We start from the raw sequence: 12,103 nt of genomic DNA, 5'->3' as shown, positions 1-12,103 counted from the left end.
TGTGTAAAGACATGCACCAGTCTCAGCGTGTCGATTTTTAACGATAGTGAAGAACTGTAAAAGTTGTCCGAGCTACGCTAACGCCACTCTTCCTGCTCCCACAGGACTCAAAACAGGAAGTTTCAGCCAGCTTGAATGAATGACGACGGTCCGTATTAAGGAAGGGAGTGCTTGTCTGGAGCATACAGGTGTGTGTTCACACACCAGCTGTGAGCGTAGAAGACTGATGGTTAAAGGTCATCTCTTGTTCTACAGAGAGAAGCATTATTCACAAGCAGAAAACATTCAAGACATGGATGTCCCACCAGGTTCATGCCAAGGCTGGAAGTCTGGACCAAACGTGATCCCAAACCCAGCAGATCTCCCCAAAAGGAAGGTTGAGAAGAAAAAGTCCAGATCTCAACCTGACTGAATGCTGTTGATTGTCCACTGTCCTCAGTGAGCCGAAGCAGGGACAACGTTCACCCAGAACCAGGAGGGGGACAAATAAAGCCAAACGAAAGCATCCGACTTGTTTCTGCTGAGAGCTGGACGTAGTTTTCCACTTCTGCTGTTTAATAAATAACCACGTGGTTGTTTTGTACACTTAGACTGATTTTAGAATCACGTGAGATGTACAAAGGAGAAGGAAACAACCCCACACACCGATGCAGGCTTTATTTTCAGATGAACGTTTCACATTTTGTACAAAATCATTAGAAAAAGCCCGGTGGTCCCAAACGCTCACGGCTAATCCCTCTCAGCAGCCTCGGACCGGATGAGCCCGACCTCCGACGGTCCGACGACAGGGTGTGGGTTTATCCGATCACATCTAGTAGAGCACAGAGCACACGGATGCACGGCGGGAGGATGAAGAGCAGCCCGTCGCTCATCACCACCAGCCGCGTGTCTCGGATGTATCACGTCAACAACACCACGCACGTTTTAATGACACACGATTGGTTAGTTATCAAGATTTTAAAAACGATCAATATTATCCAAGATTAAAAAAAAATCAATAAATGTCCGTGGGCCTGTGGAGCAGAGAGGACCTGAGCCTCTGATTGGATGAGGTAAAAGAGGGCCGGGTAATTATTAAACATTCTGCTAATTTACACGCCACACACACTCTCACAGGGACGCAGTCTCAGAAAACACACTTTATCTGCAAACACCTCAAGCCTCATTCCTCTGAGGGTCAACCTGACGGACGCCGCCTCCGCTGTGGTTCCGTGTGCAACTTTGACAGAGGGAAGTGTGCACTCGCACCATTAAGGTCCGATTTTATTACATCAATTTAAAGGAAAATTGCCCTTCCAGACGGAAACGAGACTAAAGTGGGGCAGAGAGGCACTTACACAATCACTTCCATTGTACACAGTGCTCGCGTCGGCGTGCGTGTCCGAATCGAAGACACGGCTACCTTTTTTTTTGGACCACACTCACAGGGGCTCGTCTTTTTTTTTTTCCCACAAATGGAGCACGTTGTTAAGCAGTTGGCACATGTACATGCAAAGCTTCAGTTTGAGCCTGCTCAGGCAAACCGAGGAGGAGGAGGAGGAGGGAGGAAGAAGATAAAAGATTTGTTTGTGGACAGAAAATACGAACAGAAAGACCGACGGGCAGGTTCTGGAACAACCTCCATCCCTGATCCCATCCCCCCACCCCCCCCCTTGGGTCTGATGTTTGTATAGCAGCACCAGAGGAGCTCTCTGAATGTTGAATGGGTCAAGTCAGTCGGTTTCCAGGATGAGCGGTGGCTGCTCGTTCTCCTCCTCCAAGCGAAGGTCGCTGAGGTCTTCTTCGAGCCCCGCCCCTCCCACGGCCCCCTGCTCTTCACAGTAACCTAGGAAACGAGGTCAATGATTAAAAAAAACAACCCAAAAAAACACTCCAACAGTGAAATTAACGTGACTGATGACGGCAGCCTTAAGCCACCTCACACATCCAAAGATTTAATAACAAACTTTATTTAAACCGGAGGTGAGCGACAGCTCGAACCCTTTATGCACGGTTCTGTGGATCAACAGCTAACATCTTACCTGCTGTAGATAACTCCGTTTGGGGAAGAACAGATTAATATCAGCCTGATTTATACGTAAACAAATAAGTGATTAAAGCCTAAAGGCATCCACAAACGTTAGTAAGGTTTTATTCTACGCTGTAATTTAATCCAGTCGGGGACGAGGAGTGGCTGTGTTATGGAAAAGAGGCGTTCAATGACCAGGAGCAGCACTGTTTTTTATGGCGCTCTGTGAGACCACATGGCAGCATGAACTACAGCGTATTTTAATTTTAGAAACAGTGATTTTAACGCAGCATCATTCCCTCCATTCAACTTCCTACTGAGTGTCAACCAATCAGCACGAGTTAACCACAAGTCCCACAGTGGCTCCACCAGGTCATCCCGAGTGCACACCCCTGTTCAGGTGAAATGCAGACATGCACACCAGCAAAGGTCCAGTAAAATTACCCGGACGTTCCAATAGTGGATACGGGCCTACGTCCACCTTCGGCCCCCCCACTATCAGCTCCGTGACGAGACATGTGACTTGGCCAAGATGGCCAGTTACTGGTCAGGATCCTAAAGACCGTAGTCCCTCGCTGAAGCAAACAGCCGGATGTTCCAGTGGTAAAGCACACACTCAGAATGAATCAAACACAAGTAAAAGACGACAACCAGACGCGTGTTTCTCTCGTCACATGGTCTTTTTCTCCTGGCGTGCAGATGAAGAGACTAACGTTTTCCCTTTTCTCTCAACACTTTGGGATAATGTTAAATAAAATCTCACTTTGAATTCAGTCCCTTTGGAGCAGGAGTGCTCAATCCTCTTCCTGGAGAGCCGGTGTCCAGGATGTTTTAATTTCAAATTTGTTTCAACACACCTGATTTCAATCAGCAGGTGATTAACAGGCTTCTGCAGACCCTGATCAGCTGCTGCACAGGTGATTCAACCTCTGAATCAAGTGTGTTGGAGCAGAGGAACCAGCTGGATACCGGCCCTCCAGGACCAGGATTGGGCCCTCCTGCTCTGGAGCCTAAACAGCCTCTCACTGCTGCCCCCTGGTGTCTGGGCTGTAACCATAACAACCCTGATGTAACATATTACCTGTTCATGACTCACCAGAACCTCATTATTGCTATAATAACACTTTTATAATAGCTTTAGTAAATTTACTAAAAAAAAAACACACAATATTGCTTATTTTTAGTAAATAATAAACATAAATCAACCTGAAAATATAAAAAGGGTCCACAGGCTATTTGTTATATTCTTTACTGTTATGAGTATTTAGCACGAGTCTGGTCCAGACTACTGACTAATGAATAATGTGAACCTGCTGCTTTTATAGCCTACCTTTAGAGACAGCAGCACTATAGGTTTGGGCCACAAGGGGGCGGTCATGTGAGCCCTGCTCCAGGATCTCGTTGGGGAGCTCAGCACTGCTGTCCAACCTGAATCAGTCAGAAAAGGCAGACGGCAGCCTGTAGGTTGGAAACCAGTCCGCACAGCACAGAAAAGTTCTTCAAGTTTCATTTGGCTGTTCGGTGCAGGTGATTTACCTGTGCTGCTTCATGAGCGTGCACTCCCCACCCTCCTGTGGATCCAGGTTGTACAGATACAGGTATCCATCAGCTGCAGCCACCAACAGCCGGGGAATCTTCTGGATCCTGGTTTAAATTAAAAGATTAACAATCATCTCCATCGGTTGCTTATCACAGCCAATCAGCTGATTTCCAACTAGGGCTGCACAACACATCGCAAACGTATCGTCATCGCGATATCGGCATGAGCAACACAGATATCGCAAAGAACAGAAAAAAAAGGCAATGAATGGTCAGCTCTAACGTTTGCTACACTTTTAGTCAATCAAACGGAAGCATGAGGTTTTCAGCATATCAGATAGAGCTCTTCACCCATTTGGCCAATCGGGTGGGTTCTTACAGGTTAGAGGCCCGCCCCTTAGGGGGATGGCTAGCAAACACCTGAGTTAGCTCCGTTCTGCTCTTTCTGCCAATTCTGCTTTTCCCAGGATCCACCGATTGCCTTTTCTTGTTTATTTTCTTTTTTCCTTTCCTCAAACGTTTTCCCAGTTTTTGATTTATTTTCGTCATATTTTTTATTTCTTTGTTTTCGTTCTTGAGTTAAGCGTTTGTTTATTTATTGCAAGTCATATCGTCATCGCAATATTAATCACTGTTATACTGCGCAGCCCCACTTCCAAACCACTGGACGTCTTTTGTGTTTGAAACCGAACCTGTGTCACATTATTTTTGGGGGCTTTGGTTTTATTATTAATGACGGGGACATCAGTTCAGTGTGACGGTTTATGTTATTCCATCAGGTCTTTTTTTAAAATGTGTTGTGTCAAATTTCTAACAATTTGGTGCTCTCGTGGGAGCAGCAATCTGGAGACGTTAGGCACACGAACCACAGTCAGCGGAGGGGCACAGTCAGCGGAGGGGCTCGGCCCCCGGTCCACCAACAGCTTCTTTCAGCTCTTGCATTTTAACAAAAGGGACGTTTTTTTTCTGGATTTTTAAAGCACCTCTTTTGGAGTTGTTTTGTTGTTCAACGTTTATTAAATATAACTTGTTAGAACATTGTCCATGATTAAAGACAAGCTTTTAATTTAGAATATTAGATGTGAGACAGTTGCATAAATAAATACAATTTGAAGCCAGCCCTTCGTAGGTCTGATGAAAGCAACATTCTTAGCTCCACCTGTTCCACTCAACAGGTCAGCTATGATTGTAAAGGATGTAAGTAGAGCTGTAGCGAAGCCTCGATGACGTCGACGGCTCGATTCTAAAAATTTGTCGAGGTCAGATCCGGTAGTCGACGCACCGCGCCCACTTGTTGCATCCCCAGGAGTTTGTAAATAGAGGAGGAATCTGCCTGTTTCTCCTCTAGTTCGCCCTCTTCTCCGCCTTCACTAACATCTCCACCAAATACCGAAGAACCGGAACAATGTCCGTCCGCTACAAGATTCCGTTCCTGTTTTGCCCGCCTTCGTCTCCCGACAACGGACAACAACTTCCGGGGTCAGATGCGCTGCACCGTCTCTACCACAGATGTAGAAAATCACCGGGAGCGTTTCTCCCTTCATAAAGGAGCTTCTTTCAGACATTAGGAGAGCTGTTTTGGTGGTAGCAGTCTCTCCTCCGTGCTGGTCTGTTTGCTGCTGGATATTTTTGGTTTATTTAAACTCGGTAACTTGAACTTAACGTTGGTAAAGCTACTGTTAGCATTTTCGCTAGCAGCTTCTTGCGTTTGGATAAGCTGTTACGTTTTGGTTTAGAGTTAATCTTTTTGTGGTGCAGATCTCCCTTTTATTACATTTAGAGTGTTGTGGGTTTTCGGTTTAGTTTAAAATGTCACCTTGAGTTTGGTTTAACCACCCAGTTTAGAGTTTGGACCTTTGGAGATACTTATTTTGGTACAGAACCCAGTAATCTTTGCCCAGTGGGACATCCCTAGTTATATGTACTTTTGTTTTAATTCCCCACAGGCAGAATTAGTTTTATTGTTCCCAACCTGTGGATGGAAAGATTTATGATTTTTTGTAGTTGTAAATAAACCTGATCATCATTTTAACTTTTAAATCCCGTATTGTCCCTTCCTTTTTGCATACGAGCCAAACTCCCCAGAAGGGTCGTAACACTAGGGCTGCAGCTATCGAATATTTTTGTAATCGAGTACTCTATCGAATCTTTTTTTCGATTAATCGAGTACTCTAATAAATTACCCTTTTGTGTTTGTAAACCATTATATCATATATTGATGAGCCAAGATGGCGCCGAGTATGGCTGCCTCCAAGTTCCAACATTGCACGCTCCATACTGTACATTAATGCCACTGTTTTGCACATACCAACCTCTGTACATTTTACATCTCTTATCTTATTGTTTACTTTATTCATTTGTATACTTAGATTAGCCATTTTTATATTTTACTTGTTTTTACGTTACTGTATTTTTGCACAACTCTGTTGCTGTGAAGCTCGCACACAAGAATTTCACTCGCATGTACTGTACCAGTGTACCTGCACATGTGACGTGACAATAAAAGTGATTTGATATCAAATAGCATGTTATTAAATATGAAAGACATCTTAAAATGAGCAAGCAATTGCCAGTTATTCTTCAAGTTTTATTCAAAATTAGTTTGCAAAACTTCAGCACTTCAACTTTACTTCACAGTAAACAAATGCCTGTGCAAAAAATAAGTAAACCTGAGCCGATTTTCCCCTCGTGTGAGAATCTGCTAGCCTGCAAGCCAGACAAAAACTAGGAGGATAACGCTGCGAGCGGCTGCGGCCCAAACAGAACCAGAACCGCTCACGGCGCAAACAGCTCGCCGGCTGTTTCCCTATTAACACACGTCCGTTTTAATTTCCACACTTTTTTTCTCACACTAACAAGGATTGCCAAAAGCATGTTTGCCGTGGTTTTGTCAAATTTTACTGATCACAAAACATTTATTTACTTTCTTTCGTTTTCCTCCGCCACTCATAAATACCCGTGTCCTCCTGCAGAAACCCCGAGGGACAACAGACATCAATAACACAATAAAAAGTCCGACGTGTTGTGTAAAAACTGCTATTTTTTTAGCACATTGTAAGACTGACGTGTTGCTACCAGACGTACGGTGTGAGCTGAAACTGAGTGCTACAAACGAAAAAGTCGCAGAGTCCGCAGAATATATAGAAAAACAGGCTAAAAAGCATTATCTTGTAGAGGCTCCGAGTCTGCTTGCAGAAGTGACATTTACAGGTGCTGCAGCGTGGAGGATGTGGTGTGGTAAGCTAAATCCATTTTACAGTATTTATACTGGACTACGTTTTCCACCTTACGACGTGAAAAATGGTCCCACAACTTTGACATTTTCTGTCTTTTTCGCACTCCACCGGGGTTCACGTTGTCTGCCATGGCTTAAGAGAAAGTTAAGTTATATTCGCTACTCGCGTGTGCATTCAGTCCAGTGGGCATGTGCGTCACTTATTTCGGTCCGGGTGAAACATGACCCCGGGCGATTGCAAAGCCATGAATTAATTAAATATGAATTAAACGAATCCTCGAGGCAGAGAATTTGACTCGAGGATTTTTTGTACTCGAATTATTCGAGGTACTCGAGGAATCGTTTCAGCTCTACGTAACACCACTCGCCTCACGCTCATAAGTGACCAAAACAAAGCAGCGTGGAGACACTCCATCTCCAACCACCTCTCAGGCAGCAGCCTGCACTCCCAAGTTCTACACGTCACCAGAACATAACCAACCAACACAATAAAAGCAGTGTTATACAAAATGGAAGGCCTGTAGTGTTTATTCTCTTACAGTAACAATTTATCAATTTTTTTGAGGAATTTATTTGAGATTTTTTGGTTTTTATTAACTGTGCAATAGAAAAATAATCTTAAGATTAATCGTCTAAATAGTCATTAGAATAGTCGACTATTCGATAAAATAATCGTCAGAATAATCGTTTTAAAAATAATCGTTTACCCCCTGCCCTATTCGTAAGTCACCTAAACTTGCATTTTCACCTAAAGACTGACGCATAAATCCTGTTTTACTCACACAGCTAAGGAGCAGATGTTCTTATGTCCGCAGAAGGGCAGACGGACGGTGGCAAAGGCTCGGCCTTGTGTGAACATTTCTGTGACCTGTGACGGTAGGTAGGTAGTGGACGCCATCAGGACCTTTCCCAGGTACCCTCCCCATGTGGTTGGCTCCTCTGCTGGCCTGAAAACACACCAGGTTGGAAGCTAGTTTGGTTTTCATTCAGAGGGTCAAGACACAAAGTCTACCACAGCTGTTGGACAGGACGACACTTACACGTACTTCTCCTTCTGAGTCTCTAATTTGAAAATGTGGACCGTCTCTGTGTTGCTGGAGGCTGAAAGGTAGAGGCCCTCCATGCTGAACGCCAGTGAGCAGATGCTCACACACCTAAAACAAGAAATGTTAAATATCAAGGGCACACACATCTGGAGAAGACGAATCAGCAGGTCTTCTACCTTTTGACTCCTCGCCGAAACTCAAAGAGCTTCTGTCCCTCTGGGATGGAGAAGACACGGATAACTGTGCCCTGGCAAGAAGTGAGACACACGCAGAGACAGAAATGTGAAACAGGGGACAAACACACACGGATAGTTGTTTACTCGGACAAGAAATGACGTGTCGGTTTAACAGACGGTACCTTCTCTGAGGCTGTGGCCAGCTTGGTGCCACTCGCGTCAAACGCCAGAGCTGCTAAAGGGCTGTCGTGGGCAGGAATCATATTTGCTGCCCGCTAGAAACCAAATAAAAAGCCCACATCATTTCATGTTGATTGTGAGACAGGTAGAAGGCAGACAAACCAACAGAGACCATTAACCTACCAGGTTGACCGTGTCGAACACCTGGACCTCTCCTATCGTGGCGCTGCCCGGATATGCCAGGTAACAGTTGTCGTTGCTTATGGAAAGCGTGCACAATCCTGATGGGACGAAATCGCTACGTAAACGGCACACAACCACACAGAAAACGTACCAGACTCTTAAACTCTAGTACGGCTTCCACATCGGAGTCAGGACGGTCTGGGCTGGATAGCATTCCTGGTTTCACATCTGGTTAATATGCGCGTTTTCCATTCTGAGGTGACTCTTTTTTTGGAGTTCTTCCTCGGCGGTTTGACTGGGACCGAGGTGACACTACATACTGATTGGCCGGCTGAAATTCATGCCTACCGCCTCCGACTGGCGGGTAGAATAAGCCATCAGGGGATTCTGGATGCTGTGGAGTAAACATCTCTCTCTCTGCAGCATGGAGCTCCCGCTCCAGCGCGAAGGCAGACTGCTGCTCAGTGGGAGGAGAGGAGGGAGCAGGGAGGAACAATGGCCGTGAGCACCACAGCTCACAGTCGCCTTTGTTTACTTTAATTTCAGCCGCAACGGCGGAGGACAGAGTGTTGTGAGTAGGGATATGTAGTTTTGAAATTCTGGCGATACGATACATATCACGATACAGGGGAGACGAAACGATATATCACAATATATTGCGATACATTCAGTCAGACGTTACAAGCAATTTTTTTACTGAATTTATTGTAAGAATGTTCAATAAACAGTCCAAACTGATACGTAACATGTTTAACATGAGGTATCTGAACCATGATGGAGGGATTTACAGTTCAATGGTGGAAACAAAACCCGCTGCACACTGCTGCCAACTAGCGGGTGGCGATTGAATTGCGCAAAATGAAAAGAAAATACACAAAAGTTTGCATGTAAATTCTTTCAGGAATTAGATACACGGCTTTTGAATATCGATGTAATAATCACAGGAAAAAATATCACGATATATTGCCATATCGATATTTCTGATACACTGCTTTTGAATATCGATATAATATTGCTGGGACAAATATCACGATATATTGCCATATCGATATTTTCTTACATCCCTAGTTGTGAGGACATGCACAGCAGTATCAGCGAGAGAACAGGGAGCAAATTAATAAAATAATGTGGTTCAGAGTCTCCAAAAGCACAACTCACACGCTCCTTTTTAAGGACACCGTGAACTTTTCCGCACGTCTTCTCTGTCGCCCACACGCTCTGAGATTTCTGCATTTCTGAGAGGTCTGTGCGAGCCATAATGGGAACAAAAACAGCCTGTATGAGCTCGGACCGACGCGATCCAGCACCGACCGTACTGACCCAGATGTGGAGGGGTCTTAAAAGAAACTAACAAAACCAGCAAAAACTAGCTTACACAGTCAGCCATGCTTCTGCCGTCACGCTAATACGATAATAAGTCCAGAAGGACCAGCAGTGGTTCCAGATGGATATGCGTAGATCGTTATTTTTAGATCAAACCTCTGAGCAAACAGCGGTGACCTGCCCCTGATATCTTTGCATCAACTTTGCTCTAAATAACTGCTGCAGTTCTGCAGCTAGTGTTGTCCTTCCAACTTGCTACTATCCTTTTTAGGAGTTTATCGTTGCTGTTAGTGAGAAATGTTAGTCAAGAAGCACAAAAGCATGCCTGAAAGATGAGAGTGACTAAATAATTCTAATCATAACAAATTTTCCTTGATTACAATGTTTTACAATCATAAGGAGCTGAAATCAAAACGCCAATTTAAATAATTATTAACATAAAATGTTGTGAAACTGGCTGAGTTGTGGCTAGTTTAGGGTTATTAGCTGTGGAGGCCATCTTGAATTGAAAAGACTAACGTTCGGTTTGAGGTGTCCCAACTGACCTGAAGGGTTGGGGGGAGTCTCCCTGATGGTGTGCAGCACTTTCATGTCTCTGATGTTGTGAATGTAAAGCGATTCTTCCAGACATACGATCAGCCTCTGCAGAGGGGAAACCGACAAAATCATCAGCAGCAGTCAGACGAGAAGCTAGACGTGTGAGGGCCTCTCCTCCTTCCACCTGTCTGTTGAGCTTCACAGCCAGTATGGTGTTTGAATAGGAGTAGTTGCAGATCTCTGTTCCCTTCTTGAAGTGACAGACTTTGAGTTTCCTGGGCGCCTTCAGGCTCACGATGGCCACGAGGCTGCTGGAAAACAGACGCTCCACGATACACACGTCCTCCGTGTCAGCTGCAGGAACAAAAACACACTAAACATCGCTGCAGGGGTTTGGCAACAGGTGTGTTACAGATAAATAGTGTTTGCAGTGTAAATTTGCTTCTGTTTGCACACATGTGCACACATGGACTGGTTGCATTAGAAAGACGGGGGAAAAAATACTTACAACATTCATATATCTGCTCTAGTTTGTCCACGGATGACAAGGAGAAGAACTTGTATCCTGATTTGGTGCCAACAGCCAAGGACCTGCAAAACCCAGAGAGACATGGCGGGGTCTGACGTCAGCAGCGAGCACAGAGATGAACGTGGTGGTTATTGTTGCCTCAGACTGTCACACTGATTTCAGCCAGCTCGGCTGTGTCCCTGTCACCGGATCCGCTCCACGCGGCTGGGAACGTTTTGCAATAACACCACCAGGCCTGTGTGGGCGGGTGTTGTGCTGAAAAAAGCACCCCGTGGTCGTCTGAACGAGTTTGTTAGCTAGCAAACTCAAAACCTGAGTGAAAATGACTTAAACCTATTTCATTAAGTGTGGCAGCATAAGCTACAGCAACAAATTTCATGTTTTTGAACTAAAATAAGAATGTTAGAGCAGCTGCTCTCTCGTCCTATAAACGATCCAGCCATTCATCAGTGACTAGTACATGTACACACAGACATTGATCATAATTTTCACCATGTGACGTCATAAAATAGTCGTATCTCTGTGCTGGGGCTAAGGTTAGCCCCCGTTAGCCGGAGGGCTAAGCTAAGCTCTGACTAAATAACATATCCGAGTGGTTTAATATCAGCCTGCCGTGTTCAAAAGTTTCTTCTTGTCATAGAAAAACACCCTGAAATAATCATATAAACAGCCGTGACCCGTTAGCTCAGACCGAGCTAGCCAACATGGGCTAGCCCGACTGCCCTCACAGGCCAGCGGGACCCCGGACAACGCTCACCCCGGCCCTGCCTTACGTGTTGTCCTGGTTGAAGTTAGCGAAGAGGAGCTGGCTTCCGCCAGCGTCCCCGCTCAGACTGGCCAGGTTCATGGGCTCGGTACCATCGACATGTACGGCTCCGGCTGAAATAACAGCAGTTCGCTGGTACTCGTGTCAGTCTAGCGCTTTCGTTCAATGGGCCATCTTTCTGTTTGCTGCCCTGCAGTAGTGATTGTTGTTGTTGTTCACTGGGGATGATGCGCACCCTTTTGCGCATGCGCACAGTCCTCAGCACGCCACACATTTAAAGGGGCCGCTCACCAGTTAAAGAGAAAGCAAAACATATAAGTGAAACTCAGTCAGATTAGAAAAAGAACAATATTTCTTTATTTGTTGTCTTAAAAATATCAAAAGGCTTAAGAAGCAAACATTTGAAAAAACCCAGTTTACATTTCCGTACCAAAATGACAAAAAAAAGGAAAAGGAAAACAGAAGTTACAAGTTGACGTAGCAGCGCCTTGTATCATTAATATCATGAAATTAACACAGGACAGCCATTTTATTCGACCGACTTGTATTTACTCATTGTTTGGTTAAAAACTGTTGAAAAC

General features: G+C 44.9%; 1 protein-coding gene across 2 annotated transcripts; it reads right to left on the bottom strand.

Annotated features, from left to right (window-relative positions):
- Positions 1-1,571: 1,571 nt before the first annotated feature.
- Positions 1,572-11,749, bottom strand: wipi2 (WD repeat domain, phosphoinositide interacting 2). Of its 2 annotated transcripts, none has more exons than XM_015945400.3 (12): positions 11,530-11,749; positions 10,736-10,818; positions 10,412-10,581; positions 10,236-10,332; positions 8,368-8,465; positions 8,187-8,279; positions 8,005-8,075; positions 7,829-7,936; positions 7,565-7,729; positions 3,545-3,652; positions 3,339-3,436; positions 1,572-1,825 (listed from the first exon to the last, which is right to left on the bottom strand). In XM_015945400.3, exons 1-12 carry the CDS (start codon positions 11,601-11,603, stop codon positions 1,713-1,715), a joined length of 1,278 nt encoding a protein of 425 aa, XP_015800886.1. In that variant the 5' UTR covers positions 11,604-11,749; the 3' UTR covers positions 1,572-1,712. The 2 variants fall into 2 exon arrangements, with proteins under 2 accessions (XP_015800886.1, XP_015800885.1); XM_015945399.3 differs by having other exon boundaries at positions 1,574-1,825; positions 7,823-7,936.
- Positions 11,750-12,103: the final 354 nt, after the last annotated feature.

This window comes from Nothobranchius furzeri, chromosome 12, assembly GCF_043380555.1.
Source record: "Nothobranchius furzeri strain GRZ-AD chromosome 12, NfurGRZ-RIMD1, whole genome shotgun sequence".
NCBI classification, from domain to species: domain Eukaryota; kingdom Metazoa; phylum Chordata; class Actinopteri; order Cyprinodontiformes; family Nothobranchiidae; genus Nothobranchius; species Nothobranchius furzeri.
Note: the sequence above shows the minus strand (reverse complement) of the source record. Positions and strands in the feature narration are given on the sequence as shown.